The 23,799-nt window shown below is 39.7% G+C and overlaps 1 protein-coding gene across 3 annotated transcripts in view; it reads right to left on the reverse strand.

Annotated features, from left to right (window-relative positions):
* slc39a10 (solute carrier family 39 member 10) overlaps nt 1–23,529 on the reverse strand; it is a 35,922-nt gene extending 12,393 nt beyond the window's left edge. Inside the window, exons 1-4 of one of the 3 annotated variants that reach the window (XM_005450457.4) lie at nt 23,377–23,529; nt 10,314–10,392; nt 5,654–6,865; nt 4,575–4,752 (exon numbers count right to left, since the gene is read on the reverse strand). In XM_005450457.4, the coding sequence (XP_005450514.1) occupies nt 4,575–4,752; nt 5,654–6,844 (1,369 nt within the window). In that variant the 5' untranslated portion in view covers nt 6,845–6,865; nt 10,314–10,392; nt 23,377–23,529. Of the gene's footprint in view, nt 1–4,574; nt 4,753–5,653; nt 6,866–10,313; nt 10,393–10,526; nt 10,854–23,376 lie in introns of those variants that run through there. The other 2 variants (XM_025903747.1, XM_025903746.1) reach the window with 2 other exon arrangements.
* Nucleotides 23,530–23,799: the final 270 nt, after the last annotated feature.

Genomic DNA, 23,799 nt, shown 5'->3' on the forward strand with positions numbered 1-23,799 from the left:
GTGCATCATCCTGGTATTTGGGGGGCATTTTAGGTATTAGTAATTGTATAATTGTTACAAACAAAAAAACCCTCCTTATAATAACAACGGTGAGATGGATGGCCAAACCCTGATTGGTTGGCGCCTGCAGTTTTAGACGCAGGATAAAGTGTGACAGTAGAATTATATGAGTTATTCTCTTCAGAGCTGCTTTACTGATTCCACATACCAACAGAGCGGCTCATCGTGAGACAAAACGGTCAATCTGTATTCAAATCTCTTCACTAACACTCACTTTCTTGTTTTTATCATAACCACCATTTTCGATGTGCATTATATAAGTAAAGTTTTACAGATGACCGCTTTTCCATTTGTCGCTATCATGCGGAACAACGTGTAACCCTGAGAGGCAACTGTACATCAGCCAGACAGTCCATCGCCACATCACCGCATCACCGCAGGTCCTTCACACTCACGCAGCTCATCTCCCTCTCTATCTCATTACCTTTATGCAGCTGTGGTTGTGTGGGCGGGTGTATGTATGTGTGTGTGCTTATGCGTAGACATGGAGGTGGGCAGGGGGTTGCAGCAGGGCAATTTAAAGGCGGTGATAAGGGAACAGAGGAGAGAACGAAAGAGACCAACTTCTCTCCAATTACGCATCTCCTGTGAGCCACGGCTCAGAAAAATGGCCCCCGGTGTCGCTTAGGCTTTCCTAATTGGCACGGCGCAAAAAAAAGAGGGGAGTGGGGACCAGAAAGAAGTGAACTGCAAATTTTCCGAGCTCCCCCGCGGATGCCGGCAGGAGGTAAATGAGAGGCAGCTCTGCAGCTTGTGGTGACGTCTATGGTTGAATCTTGGTGCACCATTTCTGAAAATCTAGCGCCTCTAGCTTTGCACTAATGAGGAGCCATTGCTGCCCTTTTGACTTGTTTGTGCAGTCCTCCTCGTCATCGTTACTGTTTTAAAAAAATTATTATTATTAATGTTTTCAGGGGCGGCACACTTTTGCCTGAAGCCCGTATGACACAGGTTTCTCCAGGAGGAAGTGTGTGCTTAAAAATTAAGGCACTTTGGGAATTCCTCCAACCTCACAGCTGAACTTCAGTCCTCTTTTGTCTAATTCTGTCCCCGGTGTAAACCTATCAAGTGTAAATCTGTCTTTAGTCACAAAAGCCGCTCCTCTAATTAAAAGTAAATCTTATGACCCTATACTCACCGTGATGTCTAATTTGCAGCATGTACACAAAAACAAACACACTTACACAGCAGGGGTCACACAAGACATGAGAACTCACAGATTGAGACGGAACCCATTATGCTTTTCCCTAATTTTCTCTCATATACAAACCATTAAAATGCTGGATATTCATATTAGACTTGACCAAAGTTTCACATAATGAGGTCAGTCCATAGACTAATCCCACCAAGCCAAAAGACTCTGGCTGCTCAATTACAGCAGAAATCATAACTACAGTAATTACAGTTATTTACCACAAATAATAACTATATTCGACTGTTTAATTTAACACCATGCAGCAGTAGCTACACTTGACCGGGATGAACACCATGCCTTGAGAGACCAACACACCACCAGGATGACGGAGACAGACAGAGTAAACTGTTTATAATCCTTCCACAGGTTCACCAATGGTAATTCTGGAGCTGCAATAAGCAGAAAGTTAGTCTGAGCTTTCAGGACACCACTGTAAAGGAAGGAGGTGGGTGTGATTTGTATAGAAACGCTAAGCTTTGCTGTGAAAATTCATGGGAAAAAGTTTCATTTTCCCCTGGTTTGACTCACAGCTAGTTGCACATAGCAGTTCCTGTTGTTAGCCAAAGTCTGAGGACAACTAGTTCTATTAAGAATGAGCTTGTAGTTCATTGTTTGACTTAATACCACAACTACAAGAGATGCTGCTGCTAATGATGTTTCTCAGGAGTTTCTGATCCTTGAAGGTTAAAGTTCTGAATTTCTTTCCAGCCTAACCTTGAAAAGTGACGTGATATCAGTCCTTGACTAAATCGAACACCTACGTTTTTTTTCCTTATGTTTTTCTTGTAAATTTATTATCTTAATCTAGATATTTTTTTCTCGTTATTATCCCCCTTCACACGTTCTCTTTGCACGGGACAGAGACTCTGAAGAAAGGTAACTTAAAGAGAGGCTGGAGATGAACTCACACTGAACTTACAGAGGATGAGCTACACCGAGGCCCATTATAAGTTAAAGAAAGATTATTTTTAAATGTGAATCATGCAAAGCTACTCTAGCAGAATCTAAGAAAACAAATACAGAGCTGGAAACGAGCATAAGGTCCCCTTTAACTGCCACAACGTGATTAGACTGATTATTACACAAGTTTACAAAATACTGTAATTCCAGATGGCTTTGTGTAATCTATTCTGAGATTTACATGCTGAGCCCACCAATATAAACACATTAATGTACCGTAAAGCGTAAATTCAAAGAAACCCAAAGATGTGCAGTCTGTCTTGTATTTTTGGTTTGCAGTAGCTGAGATTACTGCGCCTCCTTTGATTTGTACGAAGCTTTTATGGCTTCGAGTTTTATTTCACGACCTGTAACTCATTAACTTTTAAACGCTATGATTTTATAATTTGCATTCCCATAAACCTGGAAACGCTGTAAGGTCTCAGAGCAGGACTTAATACCGACCTTCTGTCTTTATGGCTCCGCTTTTGTCCTCTTTCGGTTTTCAGATTTTCTTTTTTTAATAATATTGATTGGAGGATGTGATCAGAATACAAACTGAAAGAAGAAAGCTCACTGAAAGAAAGTAGTTGGGCACTCAAAGAGACACAAACGGTCCTTCTTTGCTCCATTTAGAAAAGCAAAAAAGGACCACTTGTTCACTGCCATGGAAACTGAAATAATTTAATAAGGAGGACTCACAGATGGAAAGCTCCAAACACAGATTGTGAGTGCTGCAGTTAGGTGTAAGAATATCCCAGAAATGTCCCGAATTAAGATGATCACAAGATGGCCAACTGCTTTCTTTAGCCTGTAGCACATTAATGGGGCGATTCCACTATGACCTCCATCCTAATCAGCTCCTGATGCTCACGGTGAATTATAATAGCCTTTGCATAAACACTAAACTGTAAACTTGCGTATACAGTTGTGTTTTTTCATTAAATTTTTTTTTCTGTTAAAAAAAAAAAAAAAAAAAAAAAAAAAAAAAAAAAATCACTAATTTTAAGTCAGTTTAGTTTCACTTTGCTTACAATTTTAGTTTTTAGTGCTCAAAGTCACAAATATCCTAGTCTCAGTAAACGCACCAAAGTTTCCACCCTCTGTGGGTTGAAGACTTAAACTAAAGACGTCTCCACATACATGTTTAAATGAAGTCTATGCTTGATCTATATTTCAGTTAAACATTTCCCAAACTTTTAGCTTTTTCTTTAGTTATCTGTATAAAAAAAAGCCCTGAACCGCAGATGAGATTCACAGTGGTTCCATAAACCTTCAGTCTACAGGCTACACACTGAGCAGAAACTCGTGAGGTCAGGGTCATGCCTACAGCAGCAGACTCCATAAAAAAACCTCATCAGTGGTTTTGGAAGAACCTTTCCGTGTTGAATAAAGGTTATTGTGAGATAACCTTGCGGCAGGGTGATTTTGATATAAAGAACAAAGTACATGTTTAGCAGTAAGCAGGAAAAAGCCTCCTGGACAATGACGACATCGTTGACTGCTTTAAGTGACTCGAGCCTCAAATTTCTCCAAGTCTACATTATTAGCAAGAACTGAGGTTACGCCTTCCTTCAGCTGTAAATAAAACTCATGTTGTGTAAATACATCAAGCAATTCGAGCATAAGAAGCACTCTTCAACGACTGCTCTGGCTTCCAATGCTCAGTTGTTCTTTTTTGTTAAACTAATGTCACTGCTCAAACTGCTCTTCTATGTCTCCTCTGCAGCTCTGCACAGCAGAAGGATGCTGCATAGGTATAGTTACACAAAAATCACAAAAAAAAAATAAGTAAAAGATAGCGGCAGTACCAGGAAATAAAAGTCTCAATATAAAATACGGCTTAACTATTTCAAAGAAACATTATATATTTTGCAGATCTTCCACTCTCCCCTAAGAGAGGAGCTCCAGGTTACATAAAGAGAGCATTACATTAATGTTTTATGATGGGAGTCCCTGTGGTTTTACACTTATGAAGAAAGCAGTTTCCTATGGCCGATGGCATCAGACAAAAACCCTAACTTACATTGTGTTTTGTTAACCACATTTTTTAATGTTTCACTGTGACTTTTTCCTCTATTCCAATTTCTTACCACCATATTCAGTGTCTCAACAATATAATAATACTAGATGCTTTTTATTCCACCTTCCGTGACTGCTGAGCTTGCTGGTCTCACACTGCCATTTGAGAATATCTCAAAGTATCCAAAACAAGGATAAAACACTGGCATCAGCTGCATTTTGTCATCCAAAAGAATAAAATGAAATGAAAAAGAGCACCGTGTGCTCTGGACTGAACTAAGCAGCTGACACTCATTCAAATTAATATTTCACCTTTCTATGTGTTTTTTTCCGAGCAGATCAATAAGTTTGCTCTTACCAGAACTGGCAGGCTCAAAGGCTTCCTGCTCCACATCCATCTGCTCGTAATGGAGGATGCAGACCCGCCTGTCTATTTGGTAGAGCAAGGCGGGACACAGATACGCGAACTGGCGGGGGGAGATGAGCGAGTCGGGATTGAGGCCGTAGTAGGTGAGGAGCTGAGTGAGGTTCAAACACTGGAGTGAGAAGGTGAGAACAGGAAAATATACATAAACGCAGGGAACCACTGACAAAGCTGAAAAACATTACAAATAATGGATTCACTTCTTGTAAAGTCAAATTTCACTCAAACACAATGTGTGCTGCAGCAAATGACAGATTTTATGTTAAGGGAATTTCACTTTGGCAGTACTGACTGATCTAAACACATCCACAAGGAAAGCCAACAATTCACTTAAAAATGCTTAGAGAGATTCCAAACACAGAAAACCAACACGATATAATAACTTAAGCAGTAGTGGAACAACAAACACCCGACTAAGCACTGATAACTTATTAAAACAATAGCATTTAAATAAAAATCTGGTTTCTTGTGTCTGTTTATTTAATCCTCCTTGTTTTTTGTCCTTTTGTGAAAAAATAAATATTATAACCAAGTGGACTGTTTTCAAGGCTTTCAGATTTCCTCACACTATATTTAACTTCATCAGGGGGTTTATGTAATAGTTTTAGTTTGTCTGTCTGTTTTTTAGCGGGATTACTTAAAACTTTATGGACAGTGTCACATGAAAATTTGACCAGTTAATTGTTTTGATGTTTCCAAGAAAACCAAAATCTAGTCCAGATCCAAATATCCTGCTGGATCCATGGGCTTAATTAATGTATGACCTTGATGTTATTTTTAGAGTTGGCAGGAGTAACAGATAAACACCAGTATCAATAAAATTAAAAAAATGGCACAGGCTGCCAATCAGAAAATAGTGGGTTAAAGATAGGGGAAAGGAAGCTTCAACTACTTGTTTCACACAGTGGAGGAGTCCAGAATGACGCAAAACTATCACAAAAGTTAAAAAAGTGAATTGGAAATCACAACAGGTGCATTTAATGAAAAAAGAAAAAAAAAAAAAAAAATCTTACCTCCTCATGCTGATGGGTTAATCCACCTGGATGACCAGCTGGCATGGAGACTGGCAGAGTGGGCACGGGACGTACCCCCGGTGCCTCTCTCTTATCTTTATGAGAGTGGCTATGACCATGTGTGTGGTTATGGTCATGAGTGTTGTCATGGTCATGGCCGTGGTCATAAGATGGAGGTGTGTGAGGAGATATGGTTTTGTCTCGCCCTCGCTGTCCTCTGACTCTTCCCGGTTTCCGGGGTTTCTTGGGTTGGTTTTCTGTCGGGGTGGGCTGCAGCCTCTGGGGCACCTGAGATGGCTCCAGCTTTTCCTGGTCTAGGTGAGCACCGTCTGTGTGCACTTCATGAATATGATTGTAGTCATGTTCATGATCACTGTGGTTGCTGTGGTCGTGATCAGGGTGAGGCTGAGAAGACAGGTCCCTGTGGTTAACCTGCTGGTGTTTGTGCTCTTCATCATGTGTGTGATTGTGATTGTTGTGGTCGTCAAAGTCATGTGTGTCATGCTGATGGTCATTCTCCTCTACCTTAGTGTGATTGTGATCGTGATTGTGATCATGTTCATGGTCATGGTCATGATCGTGATCATGATCATGTTCATGCTCTGTGGGTCCACCAGCAGTGGTTTGGCTGCACCGAGTGGGAGCTCCTTCTGTGTGTGGATGCTGAGAGTCTTGTTTTTGGTGTGGACGCATCTGTGTGGTGTGACTGTGCCGGTGGCCCTGGCCCTGGCCCTGGCCGTGGCCATGGCTGTGGCCAGCGTTAGTGGATGAATGTCCGTGCAGCATATCCAACACCTCGAGGTGGGCTACATGGTCATGGCCCAGATCCTCATGATCCAAACCTACAACCTTCACTTCTCCCAATCCCAAGCTAAACAACAGACTCTGAAAGCCCTGGAAATCTAACCGGTCTTCCTGGCCATAGCGCCTGAAAAGCTGCTGGATGTAGAAGCGCTGTTCCTCCTCAAGAGCATCACCAGCGTGCCCACTCTTGGACCCTGGGGACTCTGTGACCCCTCTCACGTATGGAGCCTCAGAAATCTGCAGGTCACTGTGAGCGCTGTCATGATCATTGTGGTGATGCCCATCGTGCTGATGGTGGTGTCCTCCTTCATGGCAGTGGCTGCACTGATGGAAGAGGAACGTGAGCACACACAGGAAACAGAACTTGGTGTGCATGTGGACTTGCATTGTCCCCTCAATTCTCGTCACCTGCAATAAATAAATAAATGGATAAATAAGTAAAAGAACAAGACCGTGACAAAAGCACTGAACTGATCTAAAGCCCAGATTCCTGTTATACTTTGAGCGTCAGGCTTCCATGGAGCTAACGCATGTTGTTATGGTACACTGTAATGCAAATTCTCCATAGATGGGTCTGCGTGGTCTCACAAACTAAGCAGACATGTGGACATCAACTCATGGACTCAAGGGGAAGTGGAAAGTGTAATCTAGCCTTTTTTTAGTCCCAAGTAAAACTTCACTAATTAATCTTTTCTTTTAAGATAATCAGCACCATTGAGAACACTGCTGAGTTGTACTATGCTGATTAGTACATCAGCAAATCAATCTACGAGAACAAAGAAAGGCCTTTTATTTATCTTTGCATTTCATTTACTTTTAAGTGTATTGTATTTTGCATCTTTTTGTTTTTCTTTGTTCTTTGAAACGTATGTTAAGAAGTTTGTAGTGCAGTAAAAATCATTTTAAAATAATGTTGTTATTTCACTTGTTGAAACCCATTTTAATATACTTGATATAATTTTGAGTCTAGTTTGTATTAATTTATGTGGCTACACAACATGTTTGATCATAAGTTAAAAAAAAAAAAGATCATACGTATTATTTTGGAATATTATTTTTAGCAGTGAGGATATATTTCCTGATTGTCACCAAATCATAGTGAGGATCCGAATCTTGATTTATTCATCTGGTAGCTGTGTCATTACAAAATATGTATTTATATGCAAACAAAATGTATTTAGTTTGTTTCCTGTTACCGTTTCCCTGGATTTGTTTCTTTGGACAGCAGCTTTGATTAAACAGTCAACAATGATTAAATCACCTCAACGAGACTCTGGTTACAGTCAACAAACAACATACCTTAATTATGGTCTGGCCTTAGGTAAAAACAAATAAAACGGACACAGTTACACAGTGAAACTATATTTTCTTGCAATCTTTTTTAAAATGTGGCAGTGCAACAAGGAATAATAAAATCTTCCAAAATAAAAGCAAACAACCAAGTGTTATTGGTCTATGGCACATACGGGAACACCATATAAAATAAGAGTAATTACAAACATGAGCCACTAGTATCAGATTACACAATCCTGAGGTCATTAAAATCTGCAATCGATATCAGGCCTACTAACACAATAACACACTGATATCCTCCAGTTTAAAAGTTCACATACAATGTTAGACACACACAAAAAGATGCGAGATAAAAAGCTGGCAAGCCACAGATAAAAAGACGATTCAAAGCTGCTACCTCCAGCTTAGAATAACAGATCTAATGACAGAATCACGAAGCCTTCTGGAGCATAAATTTGTGTAACAAATTGCTTGTTTTCCCCCTACTTTAAAATGCCTGAAGCAGCAGTATTATTCCAGTCAAATGATCCTCATAAGGTCTCTCGTGAAGCCCGTGGGTGGGTGATGTGAGAGAGGAGGGGTGGAGAGAAATAAAGAGAGGTCATATGAGGAATACTGCTGGATAATGGTGCGATGGCACACAGAAGAGACCAGACAAATGTGTGTAATCGCTCCTCCACACACACACACACACACACACACACACACACACACACACACACACACACACACACACACACACACACACTTCAGCTTGTTAGTAAAGTTTATAGTGGATTTACAGCATGCACATCATGAGGGAATAGATCTGTGTTGTGCAGGCCAAAAATACTGTTGAAAACGAAGAGGATGATAGATCCTTCTCACAGCTGTCAAGGTTACTAACAACAGACTGCACACTGTAGGCATGTGTGAGAACCACAAACAAAGAACATCACAATTTAACCGCATTGATTTCTTTCTGGATATCCACAGAACAGCAAGTAATAGCAAAATAGAAACTCAAAGGAAAGGAAACAGAGATCTGTACACAAAAATTGTCCTTGGTTAAGAGTGTAAGGAGAATCTATCAAATGACAGTATTTTATTTATATTTCATCATCTTAGGATGATGCATAGTTTCCTTTCTATAAGATAAAAATATCTCCTTACATGCATAACACAGGAGTCATACCCACCACAAAAATCTTTAAATCTATCCACTCAACCAGTGATGCCTTCTGATACAAATATATTTCCACTCAAATGTATTATAAAAAGGAAACACCTAGAAGACGCCAATCAACATAAAATCAAAGCCCTATTCATTCATCAGTGCCTTGGTCACTGTCCAGACAGCATCAGTAGCTTATCAGCCAAAGACTATTAGCTCATAATGGAGTTCAGAATCAGTGTGTTACAGACTTTTGCAATGTAATGCCATTTTAGAGATTTTTTTGTTGTTTTTGTTTTAAATACACACCAGGATTGTTGCTCTCTGCACCAATCACAGTAAACAGACCCAAACCTCTACAAACACATTTAAACCGCATTCAAGCAAACACCTTCAAAAGGTGGTAAAACCCAACAAATATTTCAAAACCACAAAAAATTCAGTTACTTAATCCCAGCTTCACTCTGAAACTAAAATCAAGCCAACTTACCACAGTGTGCTCTTGAATGAATGGTGTGTGAAATTTGAATGAGGGCGTTCTGACTCAAGGTTGCAGTAGTTAAGTGTGGTTAGAAGCATACTTCGCTGCTGCCAGCAAGACGGTGTTTATAAACATGAGACAGCAGTGACCTATGAACCTAACAGCAGATAGGTTGGGGCAAAGCAAGACCTATTTTTTAAGAGCACACCCTCTCAGCAGCAACAGAGCCTGCAATGTTTCCTGACTGGAGTCTTTGTTGTTCTTGGCCTTTATTGGAAACAACAGAATCTCTATTGAGTGCTACAGTTTAATTGTGTGTTACAAAAACTAATGTAAAACGTAAGCAACACAAATCAATTTTGAGGGATTTTTTTTTCCCCTCTCTGGAATTTTTATGTTCACATATACATGAATTGAATATAAAATTGATTTCACTGAGCGGTCAGAGAACTGTTTAATCGCAGTTGTTTCAGTACATGTTAAGAAAATAATCCTACTATCACCAGTGTTTCCCACACACATTTTACTTGCGTGGGCTGCTGAGGTATATAAACAGGTACCTATGTACCTTGTTTGGCAACTCATATTAGAAATCTATTTGTTATTCCTGTCTGAGAGAACAGAACCAATCAGACTATCCTCTAAATTTGTTAGAGGTGCAACAAAATGTTCCGCAGGTGATTCTGCGGATCCCCTTTTAATTGCCAGAAAGTATTTTGAATGAATGATTTGCAGAGGGAAAAAAAAACTTGCTGCCCACCAAAGAGGTCTCTGCCTTCCAACACTGGTAAGTCAGACAAGGCAATTTTGAGCCAAGAAAAACCCTGAATATGTACACGTTTCCCCACATCCCCAACATAGTCACACAGAGAACCTGAATCTGTGGGAAATCTGATTACCCAGCACACTGCAGTATGTTTTTCACTCACCGAACACTTCTTCGTCTGCTTGGCCCCCAGTCTTGGTGTAACTAAATGGGGGTGTAACAACTCTTCTGATACTTGCACCCTGGAAAAAAAAAGGGAGGCAGAGAAGTGAGAGTCATTCTTTTGCATAAAGAAAAGGTGATGAAGCATTCTGGCTGTAACAAGACAACAACATCTAGGTGTAGCTACATGGTGGAGGGTCTCCAATTTGGTGACCTGAGGATTTCCAGGTCCTGTTGGCTTCATCAGCTGTTGACCTTCATCTTGCACTGAAATGGTTCATGGCCCAGTGTGAAGCAGCGGTAATGAAAATCAGCACAGCCATATCTCTACTATGTTTCTTAGATGGAAAAGAGTGGAGTGTCCAATCATAGTCTGGGCCAAGTTGATGCCCCAAGTATCTCGGGGTCTGGTTCATGAGTAAGATAGAATAGAGCGTGACTCTCCTATGGTTGCCAAAAGATGTACAAGAAATGTGTTTACTGAGATCATAGAATAAGGTAACTGGAGATTAGTTATCCTACAAGCTTCAAAAGAACTGTAAGTTCATGGACTCAGTGGGGGGTTTCAAATGTCAGTGATATTCATAGACAAATTCATTTTGTAGACTTTGAGACTACAGCCTCACACTGCAGGCTGGCTTTGTGTCTCCTTCTGAAGACCACAGTTTTGGTGCTCATAACATCTGGTTTCAGAAAGAAAACATGACAATGGCAAAAACACTCAGCTTTTACAAACCAATGGATAACATCACAGTGACTTCCATCTTTTATATAGTCTAATGTAACCTAATGTAACCTGCAACATCTCAGTACCTTCTGCAGGTGACCCAGACCATGTGCTTGATCTTGTTTCTGCAAGATGTAAGACTTTAGATATTAAGAATTTGGGAAAGAAATTATCTTGTCAATGTAAACCTCTAGTGGATAAGCAACACAACCTCTGGCCAATTTGCCCAAGGAACTATAACCATGATAGTGGACAATAAGTCCAAAAATAGAGCAAGGCCACATCGAGGCAAACAGATGGGAGATAAGATTAAAACAGAATTAGATCTTGAGTGATACATATTCCCTGAGGACGATGGTGGTCAAATTTAACCTTTACACCTGAGGACAAATGGATAAAGCTCACAACTGAAACAGCACACACAAAGACAGAAATGTGCATATGCATTCTTGTTCTCAGATGGTGTGTGCGTGCATGGTGCAAGAAAGAGTGGATGCATTGTTAACTTCTTTTATTTAATAGTTTTTATTTAACATTGCTGTTTGCACCTTCTTGTGATTGCCAGACACAGCAATAAAAAGAACAAGAAAGAAGTGCAATTTCACCGAATGTGAAACAGACATTTACCAGAGAAGCGGAGAAAAGGAAATGGGTTTTTTATGTTCTCAGCTCTGGGATCACAAACAGAAGCAAAACGACCGAAAGGGAAAGGCTATCAACTCTAAGGTGACAGAAATTTAGCTTAGCCAAGGGAAGAAAATTAAATCATTATGCATGAGCGCAGTAATTTATAGTACCCATAATCACCAATTAAAACTTAGTAAACACTAAATGGCTTTCAGTGGCTAACTGCACATATTAGCACCACCCGTATTAACTACCCGTTTTGACTGCACTCTACAACATTAGGCTTGACTTGACCAAGAAAACGGTCTGAAATCTGACTCAGTTCATATGTTGGAAATTTATTTTTGTTTTTCTATAAATGTTAATAAATCTGACATCGGAACATGTCAAGAACACCATTATGTGCCCTGACCTTTTAACAAAACATGGCTGCATCTGGATACCTGCAGCTTAATCACCAGGTTGGGTGGCTTTTCTTTGGCACCTTCTGAGATGAAAGTACTAAATGGTGGCCAATGTGCTTACGTGAACAGTACAAGGCAATACACCAAATGAAAACGGTTGAATATTCGGCTGTTCTTCCTTCTCTGAGGACTTCAGGAACACTGAATTCTGCCATTTATGCGCCTCTAAGGAGAGGAGAGCTACAACCCAACTGTACATCTGCAACATAGACCAGATGCTCCCATCCCCATTTTAAAAGCTTTTGTCCACTGGCAGCTTTAAAAGTCTCTCCCTGGCTTTGAACACATGAACAGTATCTAAAAATCTCTCAAAGAGATGAACAGCTGGAGAAAACAAAGAAAACACCACTGCTGAATTCAAACCCCAGCACTGTTAGGCTCATACGTATGTGTATTTCATAAGAGGAGCAAACCTCTTCATTCTGGTCCACCAACAGCACTCAAACCCTGAAGGGTTTTACTTAAGAACACTTCGGTATCCAGAAGTCAGCTGTGTGTAATATTAGTTTAGGTGATACTCCAAAAGACAATGGTGCTATATAAAAGACACTCCAAGCATAACTAACATTGTTCTACAACACACAAAATTAGGGAACATCTATAAGGTCTAATAATAGTTTCTGACTGACTCCTGATTCATTTTGCAAACTGGAGCTACCACATGAGCAGGAATGTGTTATCTCATTGCCAAATGACTAAGCCATACAGCTGAAAAAGCTAACATTATAATACTTATAAATTAATCTTTTAAAACATGTCCTTGTTTCTCTTCAGAGTTGCTGATAACTAAAGGAATGCTGTTATTTCTCTGCAGGAAAAAAAAGAAAAACCCAACTTTGACCCCTAAGCTGGTTCATATGATTCTCACACGACCATACACATCCCTCTCATCTCGGCATGAGGCCGGTGTCTGCAGGGAAACAGGAATGAAGCAAAACATCAATTCTGGTATTAAAGACATGTAAGTGAAACCACTCGTGTTCACTGTTACAAAACAAGTATATTGGTTTGTGCCAACAAGACCAATAAAAGAAAAAATTTAGTAAGAGATTTGTGAGGCTGAGAGATATATACACGTGGGTACTTTGTCACACTACGTATTTGACTACAACTCCTTAGAAATGTAATTCTACTTAAAAAGCAATAAATGTACACATGGTTTCCCAAGTATTGCAATATTTTGAGCTCTTGAAATGTGATAAATCCCCCAAAAAGTCAGGCAGTCTCACAGACCTGTGATAGTTACATCAGAGCGGATTAAGCCTCTACTTTTTGATCCACACCGCTAAGCCAGGAAGCTACATAACTAAAACCTTGAGCCAAGTGGGGAATGGGAACAACTTTTTTCTTGAGACAGAAAAAAAACAAACAAAAAAAAAAACAACATGTCAGAGAAGAGGGTTTTCTTAGTGAGGCCTCAGGCCCACATAAGACGGCAGATGTCAGCTGACACATGGACAAAACTCCCAGCAGATGGTCTGAGGAAAGCATGAAGGACCACAGTCACAGTCTGGCATGGCAGAAGAGGAAACATATGACACACCTGAGTTTAGGTCATGCATCTCTGCAGACAATCACCAAAAACAGCAGGGAACATAATAGGTTGTGAATTGTTTTTTATCTCACACATAACTGCTGTCCTAAGCAGTCATTCAACAGTGGTGAGACATTACAGCACTGACACACAACAGCAAACTGTTAGAGCCTAGCTTAACTGCCTCATAAAGCACAAGCAAGCCTACACTTTGTGGCTACAGAGGGACTACTTGTCCACTCAAACTGTGGACATTTACCAATGTTGTTGGTAACAGCAATGATAAAGGTAGTCATCTCAACAGGTGAAACCGGCAATCCTCTTATTAGAAGTAGCTATTCTGTATATGCATCACCTAGCATAAGAACCACCTCGTCATGAGCTGCACTGCAGGTTTCATTACAGCAGACTCAGCACAGGTGGTAGGTAGGTGAAGACATGTTTTACTGCAAGCTGATCCCGAGGTACTTTGTCAGCAACTGAAAAACAAGGTAAATGAATGACCAAGAAATCCTTCCAAAAGCCCTTAAATGTCCATCGAAAACAAGGTTGACACATGCCATATGGTTAAACCCCAGTATCCCACTGGGATTTGAAAATAGGTTGTTGGCTTCTGTGACAACTTCGGGTTCACATGTAAACAGACCGCAACTCCCCTTAAACTCCTTGCAGTCAGAGAGCGTGACAACGCTGCACCGCAAACATAAACATCTTTTCTGCAGCTTGATGCCACTGAGTCACTTGTACACTGATCCTGAATTTGCTGTTTACAGCCTTGGATTCTGCAGGCAAATTCAAGAAGCAGCTAAATGACACGAGGTTGCTGTGGCGAGACGCAGGTGCATGGCTGATGCTCTGTGGCCTGGAAGCATGCTCATCACAGTGCAAAAACAGATTCAGACTGGATAGTGCGCATACAAGTAAACTCAACTATCAGCCAAGGAATACAGAGTGCAAAAACAACAACAAAATAACACCTTTCCCAAAATATACAGTGATCCTTACCTCTGGTTTAAAATATGCCCCAAAAAATTTTAAAAAAGGCACAAATTTACACCAGACCAATGCAGAATGTGGACCGCAGCACTAACATAACTAACAGGTTGACTGTTTTGAGGCTTTTGAGTCCAGTGATTTAACTAATTTGTGCAGAGAGGCGGGGAGGCACGGAGGGGGAATGTGTGTGTCTGCGTGTTTGAGCAGTCAGGGATCGGCCACCTGACCAACTACTCTTTGTGCATACAGGGTGGGCCATTTATATGGATACACCATAATAACATGGGAATGGTTGGTGATATTAAAGTCCTGTTTGTGGCACATTAGTATATGTGAGGGGGGCAAACTCCTCAAGATGGGTGGTGACCATGGTGGCCATTTAGAAGTCGGCCATCTTGGATACAACTTTTGTTTTTTCAATAGGAAGAGGGCCATGTGACACATCAAACTTATTGGTAATGTCACAAGAAAAACAATGGTGTGCTTCGTTTCAACGTAACTTTATTCTTTCATGAGTTATTTACAGTGGACTTGTCTCTGTGCTTGTCCTGCTAGACCTCAGTGCAGCGTTCGATACTGTCGACCATAATATTCTATTAGAGCGATTAGAACATGCTGTAGGTATTACAGGTACTGCGCTGCAGTGGTTTGAATCATATCTAATAGACTCCAATTTGTTCATGTAAATGGTGAATCTTCTTCACATGCTGAGGTTAATTATGGAGTTCCACAAGGTTCAGTGCTAGGACCAATTCTATTTGCATTATACACGCTTGCCTTAGGCGGTATCATCATTAAAAAAAATAGATAGATAGATAGATATACACACACACACACACATATATATATATATATATATATATGTACACATATATATATATATATATATACACATATGTTTTGTACACATATATATATATATATATATATACACATATGTTTTTACACATATATATATATATATATATATATATATATATATATATATATATATATATATATATATATAAAAAAAATCAGAAGGCATAGGAAGGTCGCCGGTTCGATCCCCGGCCTTTCTGTCCTGGTCGTTGTGTCCTTGGGCAAGACACTTTACCCTACCGCCTACTGGTGTTGGCCAGAGGGGCCGATGGCGCGATATGGCAGCCTCGCCTCTGTCAGTCTGCCCCAGGGCAGCTGTGGCTACAACCGTAGCTTGCTTCCACCAGTGTATGAGTGTGTGCATGAATGAATAATGGCATTATAAAGCGCTTTGGGTGCCTTGAAAAGCGCTATATAAATCCAATCCATTATTATTATTATTATTATCATAGCATACATTTTCACTGCTATGCAGATGACACCCAGCTCTATCTATCCATGAAACCAGGTATCACAGACCAATTAGTTAAACTGCAGGAATGTCTTAAAGACATAAAGACCTGGACGGCCAATAACTTTCTGCTTCTTAATTCAGATCAAACTGAGGTTATTGTACTCGGCCCTGAAAATCTTAGAAATATGGTATCTAACCAGATTCTTACTCTAGATGGCATTACCTTGGCCTCCAGTAATGCTGTGAGGAACCTTGGAGAGATTTTTGACCAGGATGTGTCCTTTAATGCACATATTAAACAAATATGTAGGACTGCTTTTTTCCATTTTTTTCCTCACATACAAGGTCTTAAGTAATCAGACCCCATCTTATCTTAATGACCTTGTAGTACCATAAAACCCTATTAGAGCACTTCGCTCTCGCACTGCAAGGTTACTTGTTGTTCCTAGAGTATTTAAAAGTAGAATGGGAGGCAGAGCCTTCAGTTTTCAGGCCCCTCTTCTGTGGAACCACCTTCCAGTTTGGATTCAGGAGACAGACACTATCTCTACTTTTAAGATTAGGCTTCAAACTTTCCTTTTTGCTAAAGCATATAGTTAGGGCTGGACCAGGTGACCCTGAATCCTCCCTTAGTTATGCTGCAATAGGTGTAGACTGCCGGGGGATTCCCAAGATGCACTGAGTATTTCCTTTTCAACCACCTTTCTCACTCATCATGTGTTAATAGACCTCTCTGCTGAATCACACTTGTTATTAATCTGTCTCTCTTCCACAGCATGTCTTTCATCCTGTCTTCCTTCTCTCACCCCAACCGGTCGCAGCAGATGGCCCCGCCCCTCCCTGGCCTGGTTCTGTCGGAGGTTTCTTCCTGTTAAAGGGGAGTTTTTCCTTCCCACTGTCGCCAAAGTGCTTGCTCATAGGGGGTCATATGATTGTTGTTTTTTTTCCTCTGTATGCATTATTGTAGGGTCTACCTTACAATATAAAGCTCTTTGAGGCGACTGTTGTTGCGATTGGGCGCTATAAAATTGAATTGAATTGAGATGAACCAAATGTCCCCTGATAGGGTTGTCTCATATCTGTTCATGAAAACATAAAAACAAATAAAAGAATTTAAACTGCTGTACCTCCTGATGTCTGCACAACTGACCCATGTCTTGAACTATAGCGCGACACAGTTTCTCTAAGTCATGTCTACTCAAGTCCTTTTTACACAAGACTGAGATTAGATTAGTTATATTTATTATCTTTTCGCACATCTGTGTATCTGGGGCGACTGGAAGACATTAGAAACATTCAACAGCAACAGGCTCCAAAACAACAACTTTACCATCAACAAAAGCACAACAACGCACAAGTAACACATCTATCACCTTCCAAAGCACACAGGATCCACAGAGCTGTGTTTTTCTCAGCACAATTTTCTTGGACATACTTAAAATATTACTGTGTTCCTATTAATGAAATAAAGTTAAAAACAAATGCCAGGAAATAAAGCAGAAAGGTACGTAACAACTCCTAGCTGATTAGGTGACTTAAAACTAACCACAAAAGACACAACATGCTGCATTTACTGATCATACTACCTTGTAATACTCAAGAACACGCTAATCCTCGTCACTGGGCTGATGGTAAAACGAATAAATACCAGGACCTCTGTGTGGACGCTCTTCAGTTACAACATGGCAGCACTGATACCTGGTGCGGAAGCCTTTGCAGTACTGATTTTACCACAATAAAGTATCTAAACTTTGCCCTCAGGACAGGTGTTGCTTAACTAAAGGTAGTTCAACTCCAGAACGTGAAAGTTAAAGCCACTGGAAAGACTTTATCACCCAAATCAGATTCCAAGGGTATTGTTACCTGAAGCTAAACTAGAAACTGAAATCAGGTGTTAAAAAAAACGTAAATGGATAAGGAAGAAAAAAAACTAAAGCAATATTTTGCACTTACAAACCAACTGCAATGAAGCATACACTTAGCCACTCTATAGCACCGCACCATGTTCTGCATAATTTCCTGATTTAATTACAGTTAACAGAGAAGTAATGTAAGTAATTAGTAAGACTAAATTTGTGGTCAAAGTAGAAAAAAAATGAATTGACAATATTAGATTTAAATCAGTGGCTTATATTGAAACAAGAGAACATTATGGCCAAAGGCCATTTTAGTAATTACACTGCGGGACAAGCCTTACAGGAAAAAAAACTGATTGGTTATAAACAAAACAAAAAAAACAAAACAGGCTACAAATAATGTACAAGCAATAATGTATTAGAGAAAAATCACTAAAAGGAATTGTAGGGTTAGTCCCGGGCTTGTTAATCACATTAGTGTTTGCCCAGTTAGACAGTGTTGGCCTCCCTTTGGCAATTATGGCCCAGCTCTGGCACTCCAATTGTGTCAGCCAGACTTGATCCAGCCTTGGGTTTTGGTAAGTGGTGAGTAGGTCAGATGTGGCCCAAATGTCCTAGTTCATATAATACGCACTCAGGGCAGAAAATTTACTTTGTGATGTGACCAGTGTTTGCCGTTTGCCATCTCTGTATCCCAGTGTAATCCATAAATAAGTTACAAAGCCATCTTCAAACACTTTCACATACATGCCTGTTTTTTCTCCACACACAGTAAGCCAACTATAGAAGTTTAGCAAGCAAAACTGAGACCAAAACACAATTTAAGCTACAGCATTCAAGCTAGCGTGCATTTGATGTGAAAGACAAATTTGGTCCCACACTCAAAATAGATGAACTCAGAGGGTTCCCATCTGTACTTGCTGGAGCCAGATGGTTTTGGGGGTTTTTCCCAGCACTGTTTCAATCATATATCTGCTTCTTAAGATTCTTCAGAACTTTTAGTGGTGCTTTAGTGCATTACAAAGCAGCACTTTGTCATTTAGCCCATTGAAGCATTTAAAATGTGCAATGATTCAGTGGAAGCCTAATCTCCTTAAGCTATATGCTGCAATCATATGCTGCTTATACAGTCATGTGAAAATGACTACACAGCATTTAAATAGGCCACTGCAACATTTGTTTATTTTGCTTCTGTTTCTTTACCCAGTATCAGACAAACTTTGATTGTCAGCTGATCGTCTGACATTTGACTCTAGAACACGTAAGTGAACAGTCCAGGTTCTTTGACTGCTAAACAAGCCCAGATCACCCCGCCACCGCTGTGCTTTATTAACTGGTATGGTGTTTGTTCTGATATGCCCTGTTTAATATTAACCAAACGTGGCACTGTGCATTGTCGCCAAACATCTCCACTTTGGTCTCATATGCCAGAAGGACATCGATCCGGAAGTTTTGTGGTTTGTTCAGATGCAATTTTCCAAACCTTTGCTTTGCTGCCTGCTCACTTAGAAAGAAGGGGCTTTCTCCTGGGAACCTCTTCCAAACAAGTTATACTTGTTTAGACTTTTTCTCATTGTAATGTCATGAACTTTAATATTCAACATGCTAAGTGAGGGTTATAGAGATTAACGTGCAGGTCTTGTTTTGGTTTTTTTCCCTAGTTTTTCTGACCACTGAGCACACTGACCTTGGGGTGAATTGGCTGGTATGTTGACTTCTGGGAAGATGGACAACTTGAATGTTTCCAGTTGTGAATAACCTTTCTCACTGTGGAATGGTAGACTTCAAATTGTTTGGAAATGACCTTATAACCCTTTTCACATTGATGGGCAGCATCAGCTGCTTCTCTAAGCTCAAAGCTGATGTCTTTCCTCCTCAGCAACGTGTTAACACACACCTGAACAATCCAGACCGCCAAACTGCCAAAACTTCTTTTTACAAAGATTCACATTTGTATTTGCTTAGTGGCACCTGCCTGCTACTTACCCTCTTAACCCCTACGAAATAATTTCTACTTAGTTTTTCCACATACTGTTTCTACATCCTCGCTTATTTTGTTAAATAAATAATGGCACAGTATAAAATGTTGTGTTACTCACATGAGGTTTCTTATCTAACAAAACGATTTTTTGTTTTGCTGTAAAAACCTTAAAATCAACAGAGGGCACACTCTGTATTACCATGACTGCATATGGCAAAAAAGTTTAGTAATTAAGCTTAAAACTTACAGGGTAAACTGACCTGCATTGTACACGAGTTTCTTTTCAAGTTGAGAACCTTTAGCTTGAGTTGATATTTTTATATTATTCAAGCCTGAGAAATTCATGCTAATAATATTCAGAGTAATCTCAGCTTTGGTTTAAGACTGCTGGTTTACAATAACCCTTGTGTTATAAACTTAAGCCCTTAAGTTCGAAAATCAGTGGTATTTACAAACTGGTGAAAGTCTATCATAAGAAACTACTGATTGCATTATGAGAATTACAGGATCCAACATAAGCTAGACACATATTAAGGTGCCTACGCACTCTGATTTCACCAATCTTATAAGTTCATCACAAGTTACACTGAGCAACGTGAATCTAATAAACGTGGACATCAAGTATGATGCAAATACACTGTATAATAATGGCGTCTACTATTGAATCAGGGCCAAGAACAACAGCTGTTATTTCTTTTCTATTTTCTACATCTTCCTTAGTTGGAGAACAAATTATACACATGTTTCTTCTTAGACAGAATCAGTTTTCCTTTTTCACATTTTTATTTCAATCTCATTTCATTTCATACAGTTTCCTGTTGGTTTCTAGCAGACATAGGTCACACATTATCCAAATTTCTGGATGTCTTTGTAGGCAATGGAGCATAATCAAGAGTCCAAGGAAATGTAGATAAACAGACATGATTCCACTATTTAGTCTATGAATAATGATCAATATTGGCTAAAATAGCTATGTATATAATTTCTGGGATAATCAAGGGCCACCAATGTGGTGCCACGACATTTGGGACTACCCAAAACTCATCTAGTGTGCACCTGGCTTTTGGGAGTAAAAGTCAGTATATCCCAGCAGCCTTTCTTTATTCTGATCCCTCTAGTCCTCCTCACTCAGAGAGTATATCTGAACAAGGAACCACACTAGTTCCGTTTATTTTATTTAATTACTTAACTAAGCAGAACGCATATGTACATTAGTGTGGACATCTAAATACTAACAGGTGCTGCACTTGTGAGCTGTAGCTCTGTAACCTACTCCCTTAATTGTGGTTGGTTTGGATATGGCATGTAATGCAGTGGAACCAGATTGGGGTGGGAATGTAATAAGCCAACCTTACCAGCTTATTCATTATCTTAAGCACTGGTCAAATTGTGCATGCCAAGCCCTCAACGCACAATTAAGGTTATATAATATTAAACTATAAGTCTTCATTTCTCTGCCTCTTTATTTGTGTTGACATAGACCAGCATTACCAGGATGTACCAGTATAGTTATTCTGTTACCCAAGGTCAGCAATTCAGCCAGCGGCCTTAAGTCAGACCAAAGCACACCTACATAAATGAGTGTGCATCCTGCAGTAGCTGTTTCATCAATTTTCCACCCAAATGTTACACATATATTTTAAGCAGAGAGTAAATATGATTCAGTACATAGCCACATACTTCAATGTGACTCACTGTATTACATACACCAAATAAGGCACTGTGCTATGAAGTATTTTTTAGCCTTTCTGGTTACGTAGAGGTGTGAAATTCGGAGTTAAAGGATTGCATTAAACCTCATTACATCACTCGCATAGTGCCCACATTTCAACATTACATATTATTTTTAAAAGTGTTAGACTAGAACCCATTTTGCCACAAGGAAGGCAGTTGGACCATGACCAAGGTGAAAGTCTAGTTAACTTGTTGAATTTGTCTGCCTCAAACTTATTACACCATTTATTAGTTTTTCTTCCCCCTTAATTTTTTTTTTTATTATTATTTCTATTAAGGTTAGTTTCAATTATTTTATTTAATTACTATAACATGGATGGCATTTGTCAAGTGCAAGATTTAGGAATTTCAGAATAGGTATTACAACCTTCCAAAGACCACGTGTCACACACTCTGATCCTTGCCAGGTTGAACTCGCTGTGTTAAAAAAAAATTATATTTCTTGTTTCATTTTTTTTAGTTTGTAACCAACCAATATTAAAAGCATATTTTCATTTTTTTTCTTTGTTAGGTAATTAAAACAAGTTTCCACAACTAGTTTTTGTAAATAAATTTCCAATAATAAACATTTTTCCCCTTTCAGGATTCCTTATAGGCAAAAATTAAATGCTAAAGTATTATTACACGGGCTTACTACACCTTAAAACTGCAATTTAACACTGAATGAACTAGATTAAAGCACTGCTGCTGGACAGCATGTAGAGGAAACACATGCACACAACCTTTTACTCATGCTGGCTGTTAATAAGGGCGGTCAAACATGGTAGTTTCAATTGCAATAAAATCAGCACTGCAAGAAAAATAAGGGAGGGGGGCATTTACTCCACTGGATCCATTTTAAGCTTTAGCTATTAGTTACTCTGAACATTTAGTTATTTTAAAACAAATATCCAATCTTACGTTATAGTAGTATAGAATAACTTAAATTCGTTTTACGTGGGTCAGTAAACTGCTGGCAACAGGAGGAAAATAAATGTTGGACGCTGAAAAGGTGATCACTGATTCAATGAGACAGACAATGAGAAAATGGACAAATACGCGGACATTTCACCCGGATCACTTTGACCCTGCTGATTTCAATTAAGCCTATAAAAAGACTTTGTGGTGATGCTCAGAAATTTAGTACAATAGCGTAAGTGAATATTTATAAAGAGGGAGGGTACTGTTTGAATGCCATATTTGCATATCACCAAACGCAGTCGCTTCACAATGGCAGCTCCCCACTCATGCAGCGTTCAGCAAGGTGGGTGAGAGCCGTGTAATGTCGACAAGTTCAATAAAAAACAAAAACAGATCAACAACAGGTCACACAAGTTAGACTAGGGAGAACCGTCTGCTATTGAGGAATCGCAGTAAAACCGCCAATCGCTCATCAATACACTGATCAGAGGGAGGGCTGAATTCCGCACGTGGTTCGAATAATATCAGACTAAGCGTGCTACACTTCCGCGTCCTTGAGACGTGATTTCAACACGACAGCGTTAAAAGGCACAAAAATGAACACTTAAAGTAGTCGCTTATGTTCAAAACACCGGAATACCTCACAGAGGTACTATTTCAAAGCCCCTGACTCCACAGTCAGCCCGTTCTCGGAAGGCTAACGCTAGCCTGTAAAGGAAGACAACAATCCAACCAGCTAACATAAGCTAGCAGACGCCTCACAGGAAATTAGCTCACAGTCTAGAAAGACCAACGATATAAAACACGGTGTTATGTTTCGTTACAAACGTTCGCAACAGCGGCGAACAAAATCCACGAGCCGTGGATAACGCTGCCCGGGTCCATGTTGTGGGAGTGAATGATAACAAATGGGTTTTTTTATATAGTTACCTCACTCGAGTGCCGTGTGCATCTCCTCTCCGCTCGGTACCAAAAAAAAAAAAAAAAGTCGGCCAGCTTTACGTCAACGCACGAGCGACCAGCTCATTCACCAACGCCTGCTGAGAACTTTACGTAGAGTTCGCGGGGGTGGTCCTTCAGTCTACGTAAAGTGCGCAGTACACCAATGAAAGCGCTGACGTTTCTTTCCGCCAAATTGTGTCTAGCCTGTCATATGACTGTCTGAGGAGCTTACGTTCTCTTTTTTTCCTCAGGCTGTTTCTAAACAAGAAGACGGCAAATAATTAAATATTACAGTTATTAATATTACACTTAAGGGAGACGAGGAGCAAATTCTAATTTATTATTATTATTTGACTTCATAAGAAATATATGTGCAGTAAGTAACAGTACAATTTCAATAATAATAATAAT

Source organism: Oreochromis niloticus, linkage group LG16 (assembly GCF_001858045.2).
Source record: "Oreochromis niloticus isolate F11D_XX linkage group LG16, O_niloticus_UMD_NMBU, whole genome shotgun sequence".
Taxonomy (NCBI): Eukaryota; Metazoa; Chordata; class Actinopteri; order Cichliformes; family Cichlidae; genus Oreochromis; species Oreochromis niloticus.